At 37.6% G+C, this 27662-nt stretch overlaps 1 protein-coding gene across 1 annotated transcript in view; it reads left to right on the top strand.

Annotated features, from left to right (window-relative positions):
• Window positions 1-393: 393 nt before the first annotated feature.
• hs3st4 (heparan sulfate (glucosamine) 3-O-sulfotransferase 4) overlaps window positions 394-27662 on the top strand; it is a 90981-nt gene continuing 63712 nt past the window's right edge. Inside the window, exon 1 of the mRNA XM_026212438.1 lies at window positions 394-1716. Within this exon, the coding sequence (XP_026068223.1) occupies window positions 1100-1716 (617 nt within the window). The 5' untranslated portion in view covers window positions 394-1099. The remainder of the gene's footprint in view (window positions 1717-27662) is intronic.

Genomic DNA, 27662 nt, shown 5'->3' on the forward strand with positions numbered 1-27662 from the left:
TTCTTAATTAGAAAATTTGATTTGACATACAATTAAATAGGGTTTAGTGCATTTAGTCCATAAAGGTTTATTTATACCATTAATACAATAAATATAATGTTTACTATAAATATATATCGCTTTATGCAAATGAAACTATTTTGTATTCGGTTGTTTTGTAACATTAGAAGAGTTGAATGATATAATAAATTAAATATCAATATTATAAATCAATATAAATATTAATCTGTTAGTTTCAAATATTTTATTATGAAATAAAGCACATTCTTTTGTATTTTGATAGGACCATATGAATGTATTTTTGTTTCAACTGTAATAATTACAAGCGTGTCTAATGTTTTCCTCCTCAGTCGTCTTGTAGAAAGCGGTAGGCGCAGCACCAGTTTCTTACTGTAGTATTATTCTGGTTTTTGGATGAGCCCAAGGCTGATGCGCGCATCACGTCTACCAATCAACACGAGGCGTTAAGACTGCGCGCTGCACTCTCAGCCACTGAGAGCAGTCAATGAATATTTATGGCGAGGCTGCTCACTCTCCAGCGCTCAAAGTTAGTGGATTAGCAGTGGGAGGATGACTGCGTGATACAACATCAGCACCTCGTTTGGATTAAGATCCAGCGTTTGCGCCAATTGCCACTTGAAATCAGCTGTGTGAAGGACAGCGGTGTCAAAACCGCACTCCAGAAGCGGTATCGGGGGAGGACGTGCCCTGCACATCACTTCAGAGACTTTGCTATCTCTTGGCCCCTTTTCTTCTAAGATGACAAGACTTCCATCAGCAGCAGCATCACCCTCAGTCCAAGCGGGCTGCTCGTTTGGAAGGACGCCCGACCGCAGCCGTTCTCATCTGCAAGTTCGATCCGATCAATTGTGACAAAGGCTGTCAGCGTCGGAATAAGAAATCGATACTCAAGACGTTCTTCTGGAATTTTAACGCTCCGTTTTCCTCAAGTGAAGCGCGCGTGGAGTGCGCGGGGCTCCTCGCACTTTCAGACGTTTGCGGTGTTGATGGTGACGGATTATTGTTGTTGAGTGTCCATGCGAGACTTGGGGTGAAAACATGTCTGGCCACTTCTCTGAGAGGGTCGCTGCTATCAGAGATGGCATTTTGGTCCAGCACTTCGGTTTTTACTTCTAAAGTGCCCCGGAAGATCTTATTCATGTTCACCCTTTCTCTTTCTGTCACATATTTGTTCTATAGCTTGATGAGCTGTTACAACTCCTTCCAGTTCCAGGAGAACTACGTTTATCAGGGGAGACTAGTGACAGAGGAAACAACTTTTGTTACACTGAGGGAAAAACTTTACTCCTCCTCTTCCCAGGTCTACCTCGACGAGGAGTTCATCGATAGAACGTCTACAGAGCAAACTATCGCTGTCTCGAGTGTTAGAAATAGCGTGGGGATCGACACGAGGACGGCGGGATGGGCGCGAGCTCAGGCGGCTACAACCAGCAGCATGATGTCGCGCGCCGCCGCTGCTGCTGGAGAGCACGAGCACCCGGAATTCAGCACCACGGACAGCGAGCTTCGGAGAGCGGTGAACTGCACCTCGGATTACGGGGTTAAAAAATTGCCCCAAGCCATTATAATCGGAGTGAAGAAGGGGGGGACAAGGGCTCTGCTGGAAGCTTTGCGGGTTCATCCTGATGTTCGAGCCGTTGGGAATGAGCCTCACTTCTTTGACAGGAACTACGAGAGGGGGCTGGACTGGTACAGGTGCGCCCTTCAGGTTTCTCTGTTGTGTTCTTTATGGTTAAATGACAGATAACTATGTCTGTGATCATGATAACAATCTAGTTTAAAGTTAATGGAAATCACATTTCTTTCCTGATTTTAGTTTAACATGCTTTTGAAAAAGTTAAGTTTTTTTTTCAAAACAGTTGATTTATTTGTTATATTATTTATTTAATAATTATTATTATTAATTTGCAAACAACACACACACATGACAACAAAATGACTTGCTTCTCGACTGATTTTTTGTTTTTTTTATGGGGTAATTTTTGTAATACTTTTATTACATTATTATTTTTTGTTGCTAATTTATTCGTAAATAATAGTGAAATATTATGCTAAACTACTGATGCAAAAAGTAATAATTTAATCTGAAATTAAAAAAGCCATTTTTTTTTATAATTTGATAGATCTGGCAGAGCATATGGTCAATGAGCTTGTCATTTACCCGTATATCAGCCAAACAATATATATATATATATATATACCATTATTGAATTTTTCGAAATGGTCAAGTAATTCTGAAGAACACTAGTTTAGTACAAATGTCTTATTATTTATACCAATGATCAAAGCTTTTGAAGACTTAAGAATGTACTGTTATATACATCTAAGTTTAGTACAATCATAAAATAAGAAATAGTATACATCTTTATTTGACAAAAAAATATTTTGATCAGGGCTGATCGGAATTAAATGCTACTTCTGTAGGCCTACGTACTGCTTTTGAGTATGTCTACACTCAATATAGTCTTGGTCATCTGCTTTTGTCTCCCATTTCGTAGTTGAGAGATGCTTTAGTCAGTCAGTTAGTCAGTAGACTATACATATGTGATGATTCAAAAGCAACCCTAGCCTCTGGCTGCAGTAGATACTTTTGTCCAGCTTCAACATAATTACTACAGCAGCATGACTGTTTCATTTCACGCCGAATGCATGTTCGCAATCACTGCTCAGTAGAGCCAGGTGCAGTGAATGTTCTGTTGAGCTCTTTCAGCACGCCTGGGCTCCGGACTCCCAGGTGTGCTCAAATCCTGAGGTGCTTACTCAGGTGTATGTATACTTTCACATACACATCCTTAACATGCTTTGACTCATCGGTCTGCGATATTTCCTAGTTTACTATTTTCCTAGTTTATCTCTCCACTCTATTTACAATCAGAACCAGTGCAGGCAGGTTATTACAGTCAGGCTGTTTTTCTTTGGAGTGCTTTTCTACATAGATCTAACATCATTCAGCCGAGCAGTTGCCTATGGTAAGAAGAAGCTGTACAAATAGCGTCTGAAGGGTAGAGAGTGAATGAGCATTAAGCCATGCTGCGGCGTGTGCTGGATCCGCTTGGATCTGCTAGCCTTGGGCTGTGACTCAGAGCTTTGAGGCCAGGCAACATCTGCCGCAATTCACTTCAGAGCGAGCAGAACTCTTAACATTCATTCATTTGCCTGGCTGTTAATGTGAGCTGTTTCATTACAGTCGTTGTGTGGGACTCATTAGACCCGGGGATGACAAGCTTAAATAAATAACACCTAAGAGTGCTTGTGTGTTTTAGAAAATCCCTTAAGCTGCCTTAAATTTGTTTCTACATGCGATTGGAACATGACATGTAGCTTGGACGAATATCAAATATGTAATGGCCTACCATACTCACCAAATGAAACAACATTACATGTGCAATAAATATCTGGCTATATGTGCAATTAGTCAAAGTGCCAACTGAGGGGTTAAATGTAGCTAAAAAAAATATATAACAAATTGCTAATAAACTGTATTTAAACAAAATGTTATTTGACAAGATATTAAATGGACCTTGAATGTGATGATATTAAATTGACTTTGAATTTGATGACATGAAACATCACAACATGCATGCAACATTTGTGTTTTAATATTGGCTTTTAAGACCGAAATCTCACCAAATGCTTGCAAACTGATTTGCATTTGCAGAAGTGGCTCATTGCACACTTAGCTGTGGCTGTAAAGCTTAAACATGTGAAATGTGTAGTTCATTAATGTAAAGAATTATTATAGTAAATAATTCAATTTATTCACCCTCCTGTCATTTGCAAAACAGTATGACTTTCTTTGTTCCTTGGAACACAAGAAGATATTTTGAAAATGTGAATGTGCTCTGTTTCTGCCTATATACTGTGGGAAAAAATATAAATTTCACAAATAATTATAAAGAAACAGCAAGTAACACATTGAATTACATGTGAAATTTTAAAGTAGAAAGACAATAGTTTTATTTACTGCATTTTTGTTTACCAAACATTGTTGGTTCTCGTAAATTGTTATACAATGTACATTGAAACTCAATGTTGTTTGACCCATTGACTTTGCAAGGACAGAACAGTTATCTTCTTTTATATTCCACAGAAGAAAGAAAGTCATACAGGTTAGGAACAACATGGAAAGTGAGTCAGTTGTGATGTTAAGCTGGTCTGTCCCCTTTAATATGCATAAGAAGGCATCTTGGTTTACAAATATTCTTTATGCAAAGATGCAGAGACAAGCCAGTTTTACATTTTAAAGCCTTCATGAATAAATATCCAGCGGTAAAGGCTTTTTGGACTTCATTTGCTGGGCATATATATATATCAAGAGAAGTTAAGTAGTCTTTTCAGTCTTGAAACGTGATGGTGCTCCTTCTTCTAAAGCCTGATGCTCTGTTTAAAAGGCTTGTCAGGGAGGACTGGATGCTCTGTTAAACTCCTGTCTGCTTTTAAAAGAAGCCTCACTTTGACTGAGTGGGTAATGCGTTCCCTCTGTCGAATAATAATAGCTTGGCATCATTAGACTAATTGCGCCACTGTTGGGTTTCACTCTTAGATTAAAGGAGTGCAGGAAGGTAAAAAGGAGAGTGTTAAAGCTGAAGTGTGTAATTTTTGCAGTGTTAAAAGCCTCAATATGCAGAGACAACTTTTAAGTAAGCCATTTGTAGGGCAAAACATTGCTATTTTTGAGCATTCCAAATCCCAGTTAGTGCAGGGTGATAATATAGTTTATATTTTGCAAAGTTACAAGAATCAAAATATGCTATATAATGTGTGTTACAGTATGTGGTTATTATGTTTTGCAAAAAAAAAAAAAATGTGTGTGTGTGTGTATAAGAGGACATTCGCAACATTTGACAGGCTTCTCTGATCTGTTATTCATTCTATTCAATAGCCCCCACACAATATTCAGAGCTGGTGATCCTTCAGCTATTTGACCTGACAAGAGTTTTTTTCCATCTTTTTGTCCAGTTGCAAACCTGTAAAAGAGGTGGCCTTTCAAGAGATAGCAAAGATCAGCATTGCACAAAGTTATTTTCCTTTTTGTTGGAAATAAAATATATTCTGATCGGTGAGAGTTATTCACTGCTGAAGCCCACGCATTGTTCTAGTTATAAAAAGTCAGATATACTAGAATTTAGCATTTGAACACTCGGGTTCAGACGTTAATTGATCATGTCTATAGTTAATGTAGCTCATCACTTTTCTTTTCTTCACTTCACCTTTTGGTTTCTCTGATAGAACACCTGTGTGAACCTATTGAGAATTGACAGGTTCCCTGACACCGTTAAAAATAGCTTTAAAAAAGTTATCTGTGAGAAAAGCCCCAGCGCTATTTGATTGCAGATGTCACTTGCTTTGACTTGTAATGCAATGAAATACAGACATTTTTAAGTGTGGCTTAATAGTCCTAATACTTTAAGGGCCACTGGGTATAGCACATCATTTGCAAGTTTCTGAGGAGTATGAACAGCATGCAGCATTGATTCTTTCCTGTCATAAGCAGTGACAACAAGCCTCTGACAGACTCTGACAGATCCATTGGTGAGCGATGCAGGACAGAACCCAAACCCTCTATTTATCCCTTGTTTACCTTGTCTCAACATGCCACGCTGCAGTTCAACCCGACTCTCGCCTCCTGACTGCTGGCTCGAAGCTGTGAGAGGAGGTGGGCCGCTTCCAAGCTCAAGCAGGATACCATCTCTCTACATATAGCCTAGCCCCTGCACCTCCCTGGGATGCCCCAATCTGCCTGCTCCCGATAAGCTTCTGCCAAGGCATGCAAGGACGCACCTCTGGGTTCTCGGATGCCAACGCGGCAGTCATGGAATTAAACTTTTAATTAGCAGCATGCCCCTGTGCCTGTGGAGAGTGAGTGGACCGCTGCAGTCAGGTCTGTCTTGATCCCCTATTTCCACTTAATTAAATTCACCAGCACAAGTGAGCCCAGTGACTACAGGAAATTCTGTTCTGGCACTTCACGTTTATCGCCCTTCAAGTCGTGTTTTGGCTAGACGCGAACATTGTGCCATTCCATACAGCTGCCGAAATTCCTTGACTGTTGATGGTTGAAAATTGCGAAATGTACTTGTGCTATTATTTGTTTTGACATATTGATGATATGTAGGCATCTTCCGGGATCCAGCTTTCTGGGTTGCATGTAGAGGCACGCGCATATTGTTTGGTCCTCCGGAAACAATTCTAGACAGCAGTCTTGACAGTTCAATTAAAGTCAAAGAGCATTAAGGTGTAAGTATTCACATGGTGCCACAGTCTATGAGAAAGGTTCTCTGTGGCCTAAAGAATCAAGGTGAAATGTGAGCTCATTTTGTGGAATTTACTCAGAGGTCGGCCTTCGGGGTTATTCGAGTTCATTTCTTTTGCGGCACCAGAGCTGTACATGGAATCACAGCGTTTTATCTTTGAGGGCTGAGAGAGGAAAATCCACCCTCCGTCAAGATTCTGCAGTACATCTTTTCTTACTCAACCCTCAACGCCTCGCTCTTTCTGACAGACATCCTTGCTGCCTGCTGGGCTGAATCCTGCTAGAAAGTTTCTGAAGAGATGATCTTCAGCCAATTCCACAAGTATAATCTAGTTATGCTAAGAATCTAATTTGTCAATTTAATTTACAGCCATTCAAATATTGGCATCTTTGCAGAATCTGCCATTAACACACAGATTATGATCACTTTGTGTCTGTGCATGAGAACTAAACCTTGTCCTTGTTGCAAAGCAAATATGGAGGCTGGTTAAGCTTTGATTCTTTTTTTTGCCCCACATTGTCACCCACTGCCTCGAGTATTAAATTGTTTATTTTGAGCCAAAAATAAAGAGTAAACTTAAGTCATTTTGAGTTTAAAAGAATTCTCCCAGGGATTATTTACTTTACACAGATTTGCCATGATGTGTTTCCAGTCAAAAGGAACAATGATTTCATTCGACAAAGAGCTTGTTTACAGTCATCTAAAAAATCTCTCTGAATAAGAATTCCCTAGGACAAATAGGCATGTCAATCATACTTGACAAGATTCCAATTTTCTCCCTGCATTTCCTGCTGCACCTTTTTTGCATATTGAGCAAGTACTACAGGGTCAAGATAGACCCAAAACAAGCTAATGCAGTTCAAAAAGGAACTTTGACATACTGAAGTCACACAGTGAGGGCAAATATTCGGCTTCCAGCGTGTCTCACGGCTGCTCCTCTGACCTGACATTTATCATAGCAGAGCGTTACTTTTCCTCAGAGGAGCAGTGGGGATGAAAAAAAAACCTCTGAATCCCTGCTAGGAATGTGACACATGGCTTCACCTGCATCTCTCTGTGACATCTGACAGAGAACACAGAAATCCTAATACACATATGGCTCTGACAGATAAAGGATTCTAGTTAAAGGAATAGTTTCCAACCAAAGTGAAACTTCTGTCATGGTTTTCTCACCTTCTTGTTGTTTTACATATATATGCTGTTATTTTCCTGCAGGAATTTGGAAGAATTGCTATGCAGCTCTTGGCACACAATAACAGATGTATAGTGACCACATCTGTCAACCTTAAATGGTTTGTTCACCCTGAAATGAAACACCGTTATGGTGTCCCAAACCTGTTTGGAGTTTTGTTTATGTGTTAATTTGTTCATTGACAGACAAAGATAATATTTTTAATGAAATCTGAGATATTTCTATCCCTTCACTGTGCCTTCGTGTCAAATGCAAGAACAAACATTATTGGTTCTCATGCACCAGTCAAGCACATTTGTCCTTCTATTGATCATATTTGATAAGCTGTATTTGTATGTGCATTGATCAATGTTTGAATCTGAATAAAAGCATAACATCTGCTCATTTTATAACGTAATTGTTTCCCTTCAGAAAACTTGTATTGAACAGCTTGATATGTATAGATTACTTTATGAACTTTTTAAACCATGACCGTTTTGGTGGACAGGACAGATATTTCTCAGGATAAATTAAAATTTCTTCATTTGTGTTTCGATCACATGTTTTGAACATGGGTTATGGGTTTGGAACAACTTGAGGTTGATGTGTTTTTTTGTATGAAAAATCAAAAAAATTCAGATAAAATGCTAAACTTAATGGAGTCTTCAAGAAGCGAGGATAATTTTGTTGTCCTCTCGATTTTTTAAAAAAGAAAAGAAAAAGAAGGTAGTATAGGGAAGTGGATGAACTTGACAATCGCGATTCTGGATTTTGGCGTTCGCTTGTATGGTGGCTCTGAACTGTCAAAACACCTCTCAAAATGCTTGCTACGGATGCCAAAAAACCCGATCCGAATTGTTTTATGACAGACAAATATTTCTGAGGCAATGTGTAAATTTGATTGACATAACATGAGGTTTATTTATTTCTTAACATGCGAAAAGATTGGACAAAATTGTCAGACTCAGCGTGCAATGGCCATAAATGTTAACAGAATTGTCATTTTAGGCTGAATTATCTCTTTTAAAAATTCAAAAGTGGCATTAATGTGGTACATGCAGCACATTTCCAAGTCTGTTCCTCAGAAAAGCTTATTATTTGGCTTCAAAAGACATGAAATAAGTTACACTGACTACTCTTACAATCCTTTGTGATGCCTTTTTTTGCATCTTTTTTGGTCTTGACAGCACTGGTTCACTGTGAACTTTTTCTCTGCAGATATTCTCTAAAAACTTGCTTCTCTAAACTTTTTGTGTCCCGTGGAAACAATAACACCATATGGTTTTGGACCAGCGAGAGAAATTTAAACAAAGTGTGACAAATTTAAAATTTTCAGCTGAACTATTCTTTTAACAGTTTACCAGGGGAATGACAAATTGCAAATTAAGGTTTTTCCCATTTTGCGAACAACCGAATGTGAAAAAACAAACAAGAAAGGCAGCTATTTAGCAACGCTGCTTGGTGAATGATCTGTGACATAGCTCACACCACCCGTCTCTTCAATAATATACACAGCTTAGAAGATTGTGACAGGCATAATTCAATTATGGCGGTGAGATGTGCTTACACTCCGTAGGTGTGAGCTAATTCCTCTTTTAACACCCCTGAGTCACTGTCACAAACAAAGACAAACACACTCAATGGCTTCCAGAAGCTTGTTTGCTGTGATTGTCCCATAACCTTTGAAGTTTCTCATTGCTTACTGTTGTTTATTTATTAATGCGCTTTTCCTTGCCTGGAACCACCATGAGGTATTCAGCTAGAATAATTTTAGCATAGTGTGAAGCAATGTAGGGACAGTATTTTGGAAGTGTAAACCGACTGCAACAGTTTCAACACACTGAGTTCTGGTGCTTAGATCCTGTTCTTATGTGACTTTGAATGTGTTTTTTGGTATTTTGCCTGTGCCATTGTCTATTGAGGTGTCAAGTTTCCCGCCATCAATTATATGCATACACCATTAATCAAACCCCACATGAGAATGTTGCGCAGTATCAGCTCAACTCACAATAGTTTTTATGCAGCAGCTGCCACATGTGCCAAGAGTCCTTTGAGATCTGGCCTGAGCTGATGAGATGAAAAAGGATGCTTTTGAGGATTATGTTAATTGCTAATTGGAGTTTCAGAAGAGATTGTTTTCCTGGGATAATTTGGATTGTTGGCATGTGAGATGTCAGTTTGGGCCATGTTTTGTTGACATGCTTTGTTTTTTTTTCTGTGCCTGCCTATTAAAACTAAAAAAGATGTCAAGTTTTGCTTTCTATAATGCATTTAAACTACATTTAATTTCTTGACAATGATTGTGACTTATGATGAACAGTAGTACGTTTACCTCCAGTGTTTTTTTTTTTTTTTGTTTGTTTGTTTTTTTTATTTTTTTATTTTTTGCTCAAATATAAAATCATAAACAACTGTAGTGGTCTTCTCTGTCTTAAATAAAACTTAAAATGGTTGTTACACAGTCCCTTGTCGATGCTACATGTGCGTTTTCAGTTCATGCCCACCTCACCTCATGTATCTACACTATTTACTATTTGTTGTCCATGTCTCCCTTTGCCTGGATTTACTTTTGTTTTGTTAGTTAATAAATGTTTTATGTTGCAATTTGATCCTATTTTCCATCTTTCCGAATCTGACAATTTATTCCGACTGACAGCTTGAACAGAAACATGCACTGTTGTTTAATGAGATCATAGTATGTACAGTATGTCTTGAAAGTTTTCTATAGAATTGTTGCAGTTTTCCCACAGCAAAAGAATAGGATTTTTACTTCCAGAACCCAACTGTTGCACTATATTGCACCTCTCTGTGTTTGTGCTGTTTTTCAAGAATTCGAAGAAACTTGGTGTTAAAGTAAACCTTTTTGGTTACCTGCAGTGTTCAAAATAAGGTATACAAATGAAGTATGCTGTTTTTATGAAGCGAATTCTGAAATTGAGAGAAACTTATTCAACTGAGGTTGAGGTACTTTAAATGGTCTTTGTTTGCCACTTAACCACTTCAAATCCTCTCCCAGCTTTAGTCACTTTTTCCTTCTTTTATCTCAAGTTAATACACATTTTCATGATTTTAAACAACAGACGGAATGATATAATGTGAAAGAAATTATGAAATAAGTCTCTCTCCCCTCAGACGTGCTGCTCAGGCTGCCAGCGTGTTGCCGGATTGGTGATCTCTACTCACTTACTCAGTCCACACATTTTAACGTGTTTGCAGTGACGCAGACTCATTCTTCACAGCCATCCACCCCCATTTTTCCTCTCGCCTGTCTCTACATATTTGAGGGCACCTCAAGTATGATTTACTTTTTGGATACGTGTTCATTATTAACCTGGAAAACACAGTTGGAAATGTGTTAACACACATAGGTTTAGGTGATCATCCTGATTAACAATGAACCCAAATCTCTGTTCTGTTCATTCAAGGTCACTTTCCCGTCACAGCTTCGATATACTCAGTCCTCCGGTTACTTTAAAAGGCCAACAAACCATGAAAGCGCATCTGGGCAGAGGTGAGAAGGTAGCAGTGCTGTAACTAATGGGTTTATTTAATTTAATTTACTGCAGCAGTCCGGGATCACAAGAGCCATGCGGGCCGGAGAGAGATTGAGGTTGCTGTGGGAAAGAAAGAAAGATTAACCCTCTTTTAAAAGGGCAAAATTCGCTCTTATGTCATGCTGGATTTTCCCGCAGAGATGTGGCACTGTATAACTTGGCAGAACTAAATGAATACAGGTTTTTGGAGGAATGGGGCTTTCCAGTTTATTTCTGACAAGCCTCCTAATCAACGTCACGCTGGGGCCGCATGCGCTGGGTTGAGATTCGTTCAGAAATGAAAGCTTTGTAAACATATCCTTAGATGGATGGAAAGGAGCATTTGCCGCAACGACTGCCTCTCGATGCAAAGCACACACACACGCCTGACCATCGTACGTGAAAGATGCGGCTGAAGAAAAATGGCTGTGTTTACTGACTGATAGAATATCACGGCCATGGTCAAGCATGTGTTGTAGTCATTAACGCTCACTAATTAGGGACTCGCCTGTGACGCTGCTATTGTGCTTACGTGTCAGTGCATATCTGTTTCGGTGCATGCTGTTCCCAATTAACAGGCGAAATGTCTCAGAATTCCTGATGCAATCTGTGGAATGTAAATCAAGAGACCCCAGCAGCCCTTGGGTTTGCATAGACACAGTTCCTGCTGAATTGCTCACAGAGAGCTGTGTTTTGGAATATACTGGCTGAACACATGCGCGCTCCACATTGGGTAAGTCCAACAAACGCTTCGGGGTGCAGAAAATGAATGTGGCATGATAATTAGTTAACCAACAGAGTGTTGCCAGAGGAGGGAATGTTATACCTAGTGTTTAATAACAGATAGTGTAATTTGTGATGCTTGTTATGTGCCCATTTCTTCATAACGCGTTGGCGTTTTTTTGACAGTTACTTCTTTCCTTAACCTCCTCACAGAGATATCTGATGTTCTTTCCTTTATGTATATGGTTTGAGGTGTCAAAGTGTTGTAAAACATTCTCAGTGTTGATAGATGCCTAGGGCTGAGGCACATTTAGACAGTGAATTTTTGTTTGCTTAGTTCTCTTAGAATTCGCCTTTGGCTGACTGTGTCATGCTAAGATTATCATGCGGGGTGGATACACACAGGGTTTCTGGGATTTGACTATCATCACATCCATTTGCGCCACCTTTGTAACTATGAATGGTGATGTTTGATGGGATTATCTGACATCAAGTACCATTGGGCTGCTGTGAATGTTGAGGATGGGATGCATACAGTCAGTTACAGCAAGTGGTATTTGGGCACAGACAACATGCAGAGATGTGTTTTGATTTTAATCACAATCCTAAATGGGAAATTCAAGGTCAAATCGTAATTTCTGGTCAAGCAACGGTCAATCGCATGATTATTAATCAATTCAATGCACTCAGACTGAAGTACTTTAAGTCTTTGGTTATTTTAATTGTGATGATTTTGGCTCACATTTAACAAAAACCCACATATTCAACATCTCACCTAATTAGAATATGGTGACATGCCAATCAGCTAATCAACTCAAAACAAAGATTTCCTGTGCCTTGAAATGGTCTCTCAGTTTGGTTCACTGGGCTAAACAATCATGGGGTAGACTGCTGATCTGACAGTTGTCCAGAAGACAATCACTGATACCCTTCATAAGGAGAATACACCACAAACATTCATTGCCAAAGAAGCTGGCTGTTCACAGAGTGCTGTATCCAAGCATGTTAACAGAAAGTTGAGTGAAAGGAAAAAGTGTGGAAGAAATATGCACAACCAACCGAGAGAATCGAAGCCTTATGAAGATTGTCAAGCAAAATCAATTCATGAATTTGAGTGAACTTCACAAGGAATGGACTGAGGCTGGGATCAAGGCATACAGACGTTTAAAGGAATTTGGCTACAGTTGTCGTATTCCTCTTGTTAAGCCACTCCTGAACCACAGACAATGCCAGAGGCGTCTTTCCTGGGCTAAGGAGAAGGAGAACTGGATTGCCCATTGGTCAAAGTCCTCTTTTCAGATGAGAGCAAGTTTTGTATTTCATTTTGAAACCAAGGTTCTAGAGTCTGGAGGAAAGGTGGAGAAATTTTGGAGCACTTCATGTTTCCTTCTGCTGATGCTGACTTCATTTTCCAGCAGGATTTGGCACCTGCCCACACTGCCAAAAGCACCAAAAGTTGGTTAAATGACCATGGTGTTGGTGTGCTTGACTGACCAGCAAACTCACCAGACCTGAAGGCATATTTGGTCTTAATTAAGGCAAAACATCTTTGTGTCCCCTTTCAAAAATATTTTTTGAGAAATGTTATGCTTATTCAATATTAGATTAAATTTACATCACTTATGTACTGCATTTGCCTGGACAACTTTAGTCTGTGGACTGAGGGAATGAATTCACTGCAGAAAAAAAAAAAAAAAGTTCACAGAGATTAAAACAGTTGTTGTTTAGGGCACTTGACATCCCACATGTGATGATACACATTATTCTGCTCTAAAATGTGCAACCAATGTATCTTAAAGACTAAGAGAACTGGTATATGTCATAGATTCACAGTGATGTTGGAAAGTAGTAATAGAATAGATGGCTTAAAAAGAAAGGTCACATGAATATGGGTGCTTAAAAGTAAACTCAAAAGTTTGGACAGCATTACATTTATGTTAACTGAAGTATATACCAGCGAGTGACATGGGAATGAAACATGAAACAAGACATGCCACCTGCCTAAAGCAAGGGAAGCCCCACTGTGCTTTAAATGTCCCTTTTGCTTTTTAGCTCTTATTCATCCTGTTCCTGACACTGTGCACAATTCTTTTTACCTTTTGTATTATTCTCAAATGAAAGACACAACAAAGTCCACCACGTGTTCTGCCAATTATGGAAACTCAGTGAAGCAGTCCTGTTGTGATAATGAATGCAATCAAGCCTCCTGTGGCCACAAGCACAATAACAGAAATTTTCGTCAGTCCATGTGCTTTTTAGCATTGTAAGTTACACTAAAAGTGACCACAGCTCAGACGCAGAGTGCTTATGGTAGACATATTTCAGACAAAGTCACTAGATTTTACACATTGATTCCGTCTTAGGAAATGCTCAAATTCTCAGCAGCAATCAGACGCGGTCCAGGCGAGCTTTTATGATTTCCACCCACATACTCTTATCCAATATCTGTCAAAATGAAAACAGACATCTGTCTCAAAATCTCTGAATGCTTCATTATTAGAGACACTCGCTGTGCAATCTGTGTAGAAATCTTTTAAATCTTTAATGGCTCTTGTACATTTTATTTTATTTTTTCATTAATTTTTCTTTACAGTGTCGGCTGAGATTGGAAGTTGAAAATGTTATTGATGCTTCATTATAGGTTGGTCATAGAATGGTGTTGTAGGTATCATCACTTAACAGATCAGTTCACCTAAATAAGGAAATCTGGCATAATTTACTCACACTCATGTTGTTCCAAGCTGCAAGCATATACCAACCTGTCACATCAAGTGATGCCAAATGGTTGTCACTTCTCTCGTAGTCAAACACTATGAATATGGAGAAGCATGAATGAGATTTAAGAGCTACATGAGAGGTGGAGGATTATTACTGCACTTTCATATGCTTTTGTTCTTCTTTGGAGCTTGATAATCTCTGATCACTATATATTTTGGTTGAATGCAAATAAGTAATTTGAAAATTATTTTTTATATTGTTTTCCAGAGTAAATGACATGGATTTTGGAGTAAATTATTTTTGGTTAAACTACAAAGCATGTATGAGTTCTTTAACAGCACCAGTATATACAGGAGTTGAATGCACTAGCTAAAACTACAATTGAAACTAAACAAAAACAAATAAACAAACAAAAAAAAGTTTATATCAGGTATTTGTCAAGGCAATATTTCTCAGTTTTTCAATGAAATAATCTAAAACCAAAAAAAGTTATTATAATAATAATAGTTCACTATTATTATAGTATATTAGTTTATAATACTAATAACACTACTAATAATAAATACTACTTTGATATAAAAAATAAATACATTTTTTTTTAATATTAAAGTAATCTGAATATATAAAATAAGATATAGTTAAAAATATTAACAAAAACTGTAATAGCACATCAGGGATGCCAAAATAACACTGGCAATGAATATAGACCTTTAATTTTTAGATATAAGTCATACTGTACAGTTTTGTTTAGTGCAAATTTGGACCATTATTCAAACCCAGAAATGTTTAAAGATTAAATAAAAATTAATAAAAATTAATAATAATAATAATAATAATAATAATAATAATAATAATAATAATAATAATAATAATGTCAAAAAAAAAAAAAAAAAGCATGACACCTCTGGAAAGTATGTAGCTTTTTATGTGAAGAACGATGGAAATTAAAAGGTTCTGCATTGGTGTCCCACTGTAAAATAAATTTTGCCACTAACTGGAACCTTTACACTTCAAGAGCGACCACTTAGAGTCACAGCGTTTGATGGACATGTGCTTCAAAATAGCTCTAAGCAGAGCTCATCCAGAGGCTCTGCAGAGATCTTCTTCACATTTCAGTCAACTGCAGCAAGTCTCTGCCCTAATATGGCAGATTAATTCAATATTAATTTTCCTTCCTGTGCTGGTGGAAGCCTGGGCTGTTTGCTTGTTATGTCTGGGGTATGTTTGTTTTGGCAGAGGTGCTCCGCCTCTCCTATCCTTTTTATTAACACAGGCCCTAATGCCTTGATTTAATGCACTCTCAGAGGTCAGATATTGTGCTGGCAGCCACAGAACACTTCCTTCCTTCCTGCCCCATTAATAACAGCTAACAAATCAGTGATGTGCCATCAATTTTCTCTCTGGTATATTAGTGCAACTTGGATGTTAGATGTGGACATGTTTATTAAGAGAGGAGAGCATTACTCCTGTGCAGCTTCAGCCAGAGGGTACGAGTGGGTATATGTGTGTTTCTTTATCTCTCGCTCTCACATGTAAATTCATCTGAAATTACATACAATATTCCCCTATGACCAGAACGAATCCATATTAAAGTCATCTTAGATTTATACTGTGTTTTGATGTACTGTAAGTGGACATGACTCTTAAGAATAAAGGTTCCAATTAGAGTCACAAAAGACTATAGGAAAGCCTTATTAAGATCCAAAAACAACCTTTATTCTCTAATTATTTGGCTAATCATATTTGCTAATCACCTTGAGTCTAGCTTATACAGTATTTCATTATGTTCCTCAACCTATGTTCCTCGCACATATTCTTCAGAATTGGCTGTGGAGATGTTCACTGTAATTAATTGACAAAAGGTTAAAAAAAATAATAATAATAATTAAAAAAAAACTATTTTCCTCGAAATTGCGTTTTTATGCTTTTCGTGTTTTCACTTTTATACAATCGGGGGCGCTATTAGACATCTCCTGAATGAGTACAAAACCTCCTGAACAAAAACACACATGAACGTGACGGAGAAACAAGCTCTTATGTTAACAGATGTATCTTCAAATCAGTATGATTATTATGAAACCTACCTATAAGCGTTGATTTTTTTTAAAAAAAAAGAATGCTTTAAGCTAAAATAAAAGTCCATCAAATCTGAGTGAAAATCATCAACATGTTCAAAATTGGTGGCAGGGAAAGGGTTCAATAATAATAATAATAATAAAAAGTATATAAAACAACTATAATAAAATAAGTAGATATGTACTGGCGCTTTAAAGAACCCAGAAACCAATAAACTGGTCTGAAGAACCTATTTGTCACATCAGTAACTCTCCAAAGACCCATGTAGCCACTCAAGGGTCTGTTACTGCAAGAAATGGTTGATTATAAGAGGTTTCTTTGCTGAACCGAAAGTGCTGCAAAGAACTGTTGAAGAACCTCTATTTTTAAGAGTGAAAAGTAGTTCAGGTCACACGCCTCAGGTCATTCCAGAAAATGACACTATGGCTATATAGGTTTATGTAGTTCCTATAGCTCCACTGGAAAAGCATGGTGCAAGCAACAGCAAAGCGCTGGGTCAGATTCCCAGGAAACACACATACTGGCAAGTTGTACACCTTGAATGCACTGTAAGTCATTTTAGATAACAGTGTCTGGCAAATGAGTAAATGTAAATATTATGATGTAACAGTGACCTTCAACTTGTTTCCGTAGGCATTTTTCTTATTTGTTGTCTCAAGAGGGATTCACTAAAAATCTTCAATAAAGATTTCTAAGGCATAAACCAAACCAGCTAGGTACAAGATGAATCACAACAGCATAAATATTGATTTCTAGCACAATTTTAAAATAGGAAAAAAAAAAGAGAGAGACAAAGCTATGAGATTGCTATGTATATAGTTTAGAGTCTATACCATTTAAAAGCCTCTTATACTCACCATGGCTGCATCTATTTGATTAAAAATAGAGTAAAAAGTTATATTGTGAAATATTATTATAATTTAACATTTATTTTGAATAAATTTTACAATGTAATTTATTACTTTAATGGCAAAATGGACCATCATAACCATAACTCTAATCTTCAGTGTCACGTGATCCTTCAGAAATCATTCTAATATGCTGATTTGCAGCTCTGTGGCATTTTAGTGGTGGAGAATGCAAGTGTTGTAACAGCAGTGAAGAAAGGAGCCACATGTGTGTGTGTGTGTGTGTGTGTGTGTGTTTGTGTGTGTGTGTGTGTGTGTGTGTGTGTGTGTGTGCGTGTGTGTGTGTGTGTGTGTGTGTGTGCATGTACACTCACCAGCCATTTTATTAGGTTCACCTGTTCAATTGCTTGGTAACACAAATTGCTAATCAGCCAATCACATGGCAGCATCTTGATGTGGTGAAGATTACTTGATGCAGACCAAACCGAGCATCAGAATGGGGAAGAAATGGGGATTTAAGTGACTTTGTTGGTGCCAGATGGGTGGCATTTCTGTCAGCTAAGAACAGGAAACAGAGGCTACAATTCGCACAGGCTCACCAAAATTGTCCAATACAAGATTTGGAAAAACACTGCCTGAACTGATGAGTCTTATTTTCAACAGCTCCAGTATTAGAGAAAACATTTGATTAATCCTAAAGGCAGTGATTCGCAATTGCAATGAATTAAAGCGAATCATATGTATGTGATTAATTTGCAGCAGCAGTTCATGGTCATTCTGTTCATTTTGGTTACTGTTGCATTCAACTGTTGTATTGCAGTAATTAAGCATTCAAGGCCTGCGGCTGGATTCATTAATGTCCAACTGAACTAAAGCTAATGAGAAATAGCAGTGTCCAATTCCACTGAAATCCACAAATATGGTCATATTTACACCATATATAAATCAAGTGTGAAGAAGGTAGTTCTTAAGGAGTTCATTAGTTCATAATTTCTAGTATTGGAGACTATCTTCTAAGAGTGTTTCCATGACTACTGCTCTGACTTGCTTTATAGAATATTCTGTAATGAATCAGCCTCTCATTGTATTCGTTTGGCTCAAGGTCTGTGTATTTCTGGTACACAATGTTTCTGTCAGTCTATTAATGAAGAAATGGGCTCAGTCATTCATCTCCAGACGCTGTAATACTTGTGTGTTTAGAAAAAACTGAATCTGTCGCGGATCATCTCACCACATCTGACAGGATGCGTAAAGGTGAATTAGCGCTACGTATCCCCAAAAGACTCGCCACTCGACCGGCATATCCGAAGCTTATCCCTGATCTCTCAAATATGATTCAGATTCACCAGGGTGTGACTTTCATGCCAAATAAATGCATCAGCTGTATATTACTTCTGAGTGGATTTTTATGGGGAGATAATGCTGTGTCACAGCAATTGCTTGGATGGGACTATATTTTTGTACTGGGACTTGTAGAAATGTACCAGTATATACAAATGTTTGAAAATATACTGGTACAAATTTTAATTTTAAAATTGGGCTTTTAAAATCTCCACTCTCCAGTCAACAAATTGATATCAATTGTTTACAAATTAGTATTATTTCTGAGAAATTAATGGACACTATATACTGTAGTGTCTGAATAAAACACACATTTATATTCAGCAAGAATAAACTGATCAAAAGTGAAATTAAAGACTTGAAAATGTTTCTTCTGTTTCTTTTGAACTTCATGTTCTTCAAAGAGCTCTGAAAAAAAAGAAGTAGCATGGTTTCCACAAAAATATGAAGCAGCACAACTTTCTTTTAAAAAATGCTTTCTTGAGCAGCAAGTCACCATATTAGCATGATTCCTGAAGGTTCATCTGACATTGCGGTAATGATGCTGAAAAATCAGGTTTCAGGTGAATGAACCAATCTCTTTTAGAGAACTATAGACCAGTTTCCCTTCTTCCTTTTATTGCAAAAACACTTGAACGAGCTGTGTTCAAACCAGTCTCTACATTTCTCACACACAACAATCTCCTTGACAGCAACCAATCTGGCTTCAGAAGTGGACATTCAACTGAGACGGCCTTCCTCTCAGTTGTTGAAGCTCTAAGACTGGCAAGAGCAGAATCCAAATCTTCAGTACTTATCTTGCTTGATCTGTCCGCTGATTTTGACCCAGTTAACCACCAGATCCTCCTATCAACGCTGCTGGCGAAAGGCATTTCAGGAACAACACTTCAATGGTTTGAGTCTTAACTATCAGATAGGTCCTTCAAAGTATCTTGGAGAGGTGAGGTGTCCAAGTCTCAACATCTAACTACTGGGGTGCCTCAGGGCTCAGTTCTTGGATCATTTCTCTTCTCTGTCTACATGGCATCATTAGGTTCTGTCATTCAAAAACATGGCTTTTCATACCACTGCTATGCTGATGACACTCAACTCTACCTCTCATTCCATCCTGATGATCCGACGGTAGCTATTCGCATCTCAGCTTGTCTAACTGACATTTCTTCCTGGATGATGGACCATCACCTTCAACTCAACCCTGCCAAGATAGAACTGCTTGTGATTCCAGCAAACCCATCGTTCCATCACAATTTCACCATCAAGTTAGGCACATCAACCATAACTCCTTCAAAAACAGCTAGAAGCCTTGGAGTTATGATTGATGATCAGCTGACTTTCTCAGATCACATTGATAAAACTGTCCGATCCTGCAGATTTGCTTTATTCAACATCAAGAAGATCAAGCCCTTTCTTTCGGAACATGCTGCACAACTCCTTGTTCGAGCTCTTCTGTTTAATCTACAGACAAGCATTTATCATCAGAATATAATATTCGTTGCTCTGCTTATGACATAAAAGTATTTTGCTTATCCTGATCTCCATATTGTTTATACACCATTAGTCTCGCAATGCCTCTTCCCTCAGTTCACCTATGAAAGCAGAAAATGCCTCGGGCTGCTCTCATGCAGCACACAATGCATCACGCTGTCCATAGAAGAGCAAGCCAGAAAAACTTTACTTTAGCCACAGGACGCCACCACTGGTTATGCCTTTAAAAAGAAAAGTGCTGCTGTCGTGAAGCTGAAAATTATTTAGGAGCAATCAGTGAAATGAGAAGCCAAAAGAGATCAGATTACGGCATGAATACTCACTTGAGTTTACAATTATGGATGTTCTTCCTCTTTTAAGACTGAAGTGAGAACAAAGAGAGAACATTAATTACATACATCAAGTAAGAAATCTTTTTAATAGCTATCAACATCAAAGCTAATGGAGGACTCAAAGGGGATCCTCAGAGAATAATCAGTTGTGAGTGTGTGTGTGTGTGTGTGTGTGTGTGTGTGTGTGTGTGTGTGTGTGTGTGTGTGTGTGTGTGTGTGTGTGTGTGTAAGTGTGCACGTCCTTCTCTTTGTTTGTGTCTGCGCGCTCAAGAATTGGCAGAATATATTCAGCTCAATCTGTTATTCTTGAAAGAGTCATGGTTTGCCCAAGGAAAAAAAAAAGCAACATGTAGGTCTGTCCCGCTGAATTATCAATGTTAGTAATTCTGTTCCCCCCAATACTGAAAATTAACAGCCTGTGTGAGAAGCACAGCTTTGTAGCGAGGGCTTGCCTTGAATTTCAGCGACCAATCGAAACGCTTTTCGGGGCCAAGCATTCTCTCTGATGTTAAGATGTATAAATTATGCAGAAACCAGCTGTTCCAATATTTATTAGCATGTATAAATATGCTTTAATAGATATAAAAACATGTTATCATTTATGTATGTAATACATGTCTCCAAACGGAACAGAAAAAAAAAATATGGGTATCTGCATAATGATTTATTTCGAATTTATTTAAAATGTATTTGGAATTTTGCATTTCTGTTTACCTTTAAACTATAAAAGCCCCAGTGGTTTCAAAAGACCTCACTGAGACTTTTTTTTCCTTTTTTGACATCAAAATAATAATAATAATAATAATAATAATAATAATAATAATAATAATAATAATCATCATTATTATTATTATTATTATTATTATTATTATTATTATTATTATTATTATTATTATAGCAAAACTTAGGGTAACACTTTACAATAAGGTTCCATTAGTTAATGTTAATGTATTAACTAACATGAATAAACAATGAACAATTTAACATTTATTACACTATTTATTAATCTTTGTGAATGTTAATGAAAATACAGTCATTCATTGTTACTTCATGTTAATTCACAGTGCATTAACTAATGTTAACAAGCACATTTTTATTCATTTTAATAATGCATTACTAAATGTTGAAATTAACATAAACTAAGATAAATGCATGCTGTAGAAGTATTGTTCATTCTTAGTTCATGATAACTAAAGTAGTTAACTAATGTAAACTAATGAACATTATTGTAATGTGTTACTGTAAAATTATATGATTAGATATGTAATTGTACTGAAGCCAAAATTAATTTATTTAGAAATTACCCTGGGGAATATTGAATTTCATTCAATGGTAATATATATTATCTCAGATAACCTTTTTTGTTAGTTCATTATAAATTATCCTGTGGTATGACAAATCACTTTTAAATAAATACTCTATCTTATATAGTCTGAGGTAATAAAAGGTGCATGGATATTTTTTTTTTCTTTAAAAAACATTATGCTGTGTATAATTTTTTTCACAGTATAGCATGTCATACATGTCTCATTTCCGTTATTAGAAGTGTGCATCTGGAAATGTTTTGCTTATAGCTTGAGGTGCACTGTCTGTGACAACAATATGTTGAATTATACAAACGTAGATGACAGAACTGCATCGTTCTACTAGAGCACCTGTTTAAACTGGTTCATTTGTTATGTGGCGGAAGATGAATTTTTGCTGCCTAATTTTGTGTTGTTTTGTCACTTACACACCTCAACTAAATTATGCGCCTGCAAATTGTTGATGTGTCAAACTAGGCCGCTTTCCAAAATCCTGCTTTAAAAGAAGCTCAGCCTTAATTGGCAACAGCTATATAGAGATCCAGCAAACCAGCACCCTTCTCTTCTCAGCCCTAGATGCGAAAACGTACGGGATCGGCTTTCTTTCAACTTTCATCCCTGCGATTCTAATGCCAAATTCAGTTGAGCTATGCAGTGTTTAACCTCTCCACCCCCAGATCCCCAAGGCTCAGGCTGGAATCTCCTCACAGAAATGAAAGCAGTGGTGGGTGTCGCTAGGGGAGTTGAATGAGGAATGCTGAATGACGGTGAGATAATTGGGGCCTGTTGGAGCGCTCTCTCTCTCTTTCTCTCCTTCTTCCCTCTCTCTGCATTCAGATCAAGGGGAAAGGAATAGAAGAGGGGAGAACACTTACTCAGCACAGCTGAGCACCTTTAAGAGCACACAGACACGCTCATGTACACCGTGAGAAACCAAGGCAGCTGTGCAATCTCATAATGTGCTTTAACTATGTTGACTTTATGTTTACATGTACAGCAAAAGGCTAATAACTAACACAATTCAGCTCTTTATGAAACCCTGAAAATACAAAAACAAACAACTTTCCTGTTTTGACATCAAAACTATTCCGACTTGCACGCTGTGTAAGCAGCCAGAAAATGTGTAAACTTACTCATTTTCTGTAGTGTGGATATGTACACAACCATTCAAACATTTGGGGCCAATAAGATTTTATTTTCTGGCTGTCTCATACTCACCAATACTGCATTTATAAATGAAAATTTAATTAAAATATTGTAAAATATTACTGTGTGGCGAGTGGGGCGGGGCCGAGGGGCGTGGGAACGAGGAGTGAGGCCAGGTGTAGTGATTGAAGATGAGCTGCACCTGCGCCCCACCGCCGATATCGAGTCCCACGTAGGAGATGGAAGGATATAAAACTGGAGCGACGACCGTGAAGGACGAGAGAGGACCAGGCCTGGGACATTATTTTATGTGTTTGCTTTTTATTTGTGCGCGTCAGTCGCCGTGAGGGGCTGACGCGCTGTTTTGTTTCATTTTGAATATTAAAGTGTTATTGATTGTGCGCCGGTTCCCGCCTCCTTCTTCCCGATGATTACAAAGGTTATATCGTTACATACTGCATTTTAAAATATTTGCTTTGCACTTTAGTGTGTTTTAAAATGTAATGTATGCCTGTGATGTAAAGCTGAATTTTCAGCATAATTATTTTAGTCGTCAGTGTCACATGATCCTTCATAAATCATTTTAATATTCTGATTTACTGCTCAAGAAACCTGACCGAGTACTACATGGGATTTGAAAAGCGAGTTGTAGCTGAAGTATGCTGAGCAGGAAGTTTTAATTTTGTGAATTTTACTTTAGAGGCCACCTTGAAGCAAAAGTGATTTCTTTATTCTGTATATGTGCTTATCAAAAACTGCCCGGCTCTTGTAAAAATAAAAATCCCCAGTGAGGGAATTTGTTGCATGGCACTTACCTGCCTTGCATGTTGCTGTCGAGAATGTTGTCCTTGGTGTATACTGTGGAGAAAGCATCACTAAGTGCTGGACCTTGAGCTGGTGGCATGTTTACCCATGAGACCTGCGGCTGTGACACATGCTTTTACTTTAACTAATAAATCATTGACGACCTGATGTGCATCGATGGGAATGTGGTGTCCGTTTTGATACTTGATTAGAATTTCTGTCACTTTGCTTTACTCTTAACATAACTCCAGCTGCGCAGCTCAATCGGAGCCGTTCAACAGCATGACAATGATGAGCCATTCCTCAAAATGACAACCTGTCATGACAACATGTCCACTAGAGGGGAAGAGCATCTGAAAGCTCTGTACTCGCCGTAAGGGTCCTTGCAGTAGAGTAATAGCCGGACGGCTGAGTGTATCAAACATCAGGGTTATTGATTCTTAAAACAGCAGGCTTACTCAATGCTTTTGGCCATTTTCGAAAGCTATATTGAGTGATTGTGTGTGGTATTAAATAAGCTGTTTAACAACTGCACAGAAAAACGTGTGCTGGCGACTGAGTTTATGCTTCATTGGCACCTTGTAGCTGTTCAGTCGCAAATGGCAGCTCCCACCTTTAACATGCTAATGAGAAGGTGTTGTGAATCAGCGCTTCATATTTTCACTCCCCTACATGATCTCCAGGGCAGTCAGCCTGAGTCAGAGCTGCTAACTGTGAAACGCTCTCTTAACAGAGAAGCCAAGGACAGTCGCTAAGACTTTACGGCCTGTTCCAGCTACTCGCTGTGTCTTAAACACATTTGCTATTATCAGATGCTGAACTAAACCCAATTTTGCTTGGTTTGCTTCAGCTTTGGTTCTGTATTTCAAATGCTGCATGAGAATCATCTTAAAGTTTGCCGTTGTCATGACCATTGAAGCGTATCTTGTCTTCTGTCGACTCTGCACAGGAATAAACCAGTGGCAGACGCATTGCTTACTGTGACTGTGATTCCTGTCTGAATGCAGAGGAATCTTCTTGTAAATCTAAATCTGGCAATGTTCTCTAGCTTCCTCTGTAGATTCATGTACCATTGTAACAAAAACTGAAATGCCCATAAAATAAAAAGCAGACTGTAACCGTCAAAACCTGAAATGAACTATGAACCATTTTATGTCATTTTATGTCATGTTATGTTTTAGTCATACATTCATATCTAATGTACCGTTAAATGGTGTCATCCAATAATATAGTTTAATAATAACTAATTTATTATTATTGTTGTTGTTTTTTGTTGTTGTCATTGTTATTTTAAAACTTTATAACAAGGTTTCATTTGTTCACATAATTACGGTACTACTTTATGTATTTAATCATATTCAGTGATCATTACAACTTTACTAATTAATTAATAAAATCCAAAGATATATCTGTTAATAGTATTTAATAGATCTGAGCGCACATGAACTAACAATGATCGGTTGTATTTTCTTCAACTAACATTAACAAAGATGAATAAATACTATAACAAATGTTTTGCTTCTTGTTAGGGTAATTCATTAACTAACTTTAAATAATGTAATAATTAAATAAATGCAATTTTTATGTAATAAACATGTTTATGTTTATGTAATATAATGTTTCATTATTATTATATAAACCATACATTTACTATTGGTATGTATGCCAATAAAACTCACATATAATAATTTAAATCTAAAATAGCATTGATAAAAACAACATCTGTGCGGAAATATCATATTTTCGTTTAATATTGGCAACATGGCCATGGCAACATTTCTAATTTGTTGGTAAAGTGTAAGTTTTACATCCAATATTTATTGTTTAATTTTATTTCAGCTTTATCTCAATTAACGGAGATGTTATATAATAGTTTTAGTTTAGGTTAACAATAGCATCACTGTAATTAGCAATAACTATTGAGGCCAATTATGTGTAAATGACCTAGTGACCAGTTACAGGATATATGATATACACTTTCTCTTATTTGTGTATCCATATAAATTTTATTCATGTATATTATTTATGAACTGCCACATGTAAAATGGCTCACATTATAGGCTACTATTATTTAATCTTGAACTTCTGCCATAACTGTGAAATTCCCCTTCACATAATATTATGATTTAATTATGATTTAATTTTACATTGCCCATTATATATTTCTCTCTCTTCCCCTCCAGTGTTTTCTCTTTTTTTACACACTACATTAAACACACAAAGCTGGTCCTCTGGGTCTAGTGCAGCTCTCTGATATTGTTTCAGAGTTGGCTGTACGCTGTACGATACGCTCTGGTGCCTGACCTTTGCCCGGGGCCAGCTGACCTAGATTGTACTGAATATAGAAGATCCTCTTTATGTCCTTTCCACAGAGAGGTTGTAAAAAATGCATAAAGTACCATCATGAGGAATTTTTTGGTGGGGAAATGTACTTCTGAGAAAGCTGGTAAATTTATCACTGCAGCTTACAAAATGTTTCTCCAATGTTTGTTTGTTTAGTGTTTTTTTTCTTTTCTTTTCTTTCAGAAAACAACTTTTTTTGACAGATATAAACTTGTTTGTATAGGATTTATCTTATTTTTTTTATTTGCCTCTCACAGTCTGCATGTGAGGCTCAGGTAAGGTCACATCACAAAATAAAATGCAGCTATAGAAGTTTATTTAACCTAATTAACATGCACATTGACTTTGAATAATTGTATGTTAGACTGTACTGAACTACCTCAACAATCTAAACCAATAAAATTTCTCCATGTTCTGCTTAATAAGAAAATTAAGTGATAATGGGGAGTTATTGCCCTGCATCTGCTAGAGTCACTTGCTGGTGCTGATTAAATGCACTGGTGGCCTAAAGGTTGCGATCTGATAATGTTATGACTTCATTATGATAATTCAGATTTCTCATATCCAACTGCCACTTCGCAATAACCACTTTGTACTGGTAAAATGAACTGACCCATACAAATGTTGTTCATCATGCGCTCGTGCCATGACAGATTTGCTATTTACACGGCGGAATAGCCTATAAAAAATATCTTATGCATTGCAATCCTTTAATTTTTTGTATTTGGCATGTTTGTGTGCTGCTGTGCGTCCCTGTGTTTAATAAGCAGCGTGTCGCTCTTTAAATAACAAAGAAAAAACATTGCGCTAGACTATAGACTGGTCTTTGGCGCAGTCTATTTTCAGCTCCTCAAAATCGCAATGCGCCAGCAATGAGCCTGAACACACCTCTTTTTTAGACCAGCACGCCCATGAGTGCAAAAATGAGCGCATATGTATTTGCTTATTAAATGACGTGGCGCTGGATGGGAAAATGCGAACACTTGTGCTGTGCCTGGGCCCCATATGTGTTTGGGTTTTACAGCCTTTTAGTGTCAGAAGCCATAGCATTACAAGCAGGACAGCGGTAGTTGAACAGCTGCATGAGTGGAATGGTACAGGGACTCCGCGGGGCCGCACAGGTCCCTCTTCATCTCACCCTTGGACTTTTTCGCACATTTGAGTCGCACCTGCCTCAGAGTCAGTCTCAGCTCACTTAGCCGTGCTCCTCTGATCTCCAGTGGAACATGGAGTCATGGTCATCCAGGTCGTCCTATTCCCAAATACAAAACTTGTATCAGTGACTTCATTTAAAGTTTAGCACAGTCTCAGGGCATTTAGCTGGTCTGGTCACAGTTCCAACCACATATCGCTAACAATACATCAAGTACTGTGGAGTTATTATTAGTAGATAATGTACTAGATAATGTTGATTATGAGTAAATATAAAAATAATTATTCATTAATAATTAATAATTATTCATTATTGCTCTAAAAATATTCAGTGCTGTTTTATATGTATAGTACTTTTTTATGTTTCTTTGATTCTAAGGATAAAAGGTTCAAAAGAACAGCATTTATTTT

The sequence above is a fragment of the Carassius auratus genome, chromosome 3, assembly GCF_003368295.1.
Source record: "Carassius auratus strain Wakin chromosome 3, ASM336829v1, whole genome shotgun sequence".
Classification (NCBI taxonomy): domain Eukaryota; kingdom Metazoa; phylum Chordata; class Actinopteri; order Cypriniformes; family Cyprinidae; genus Carassius; species Carassius auratus.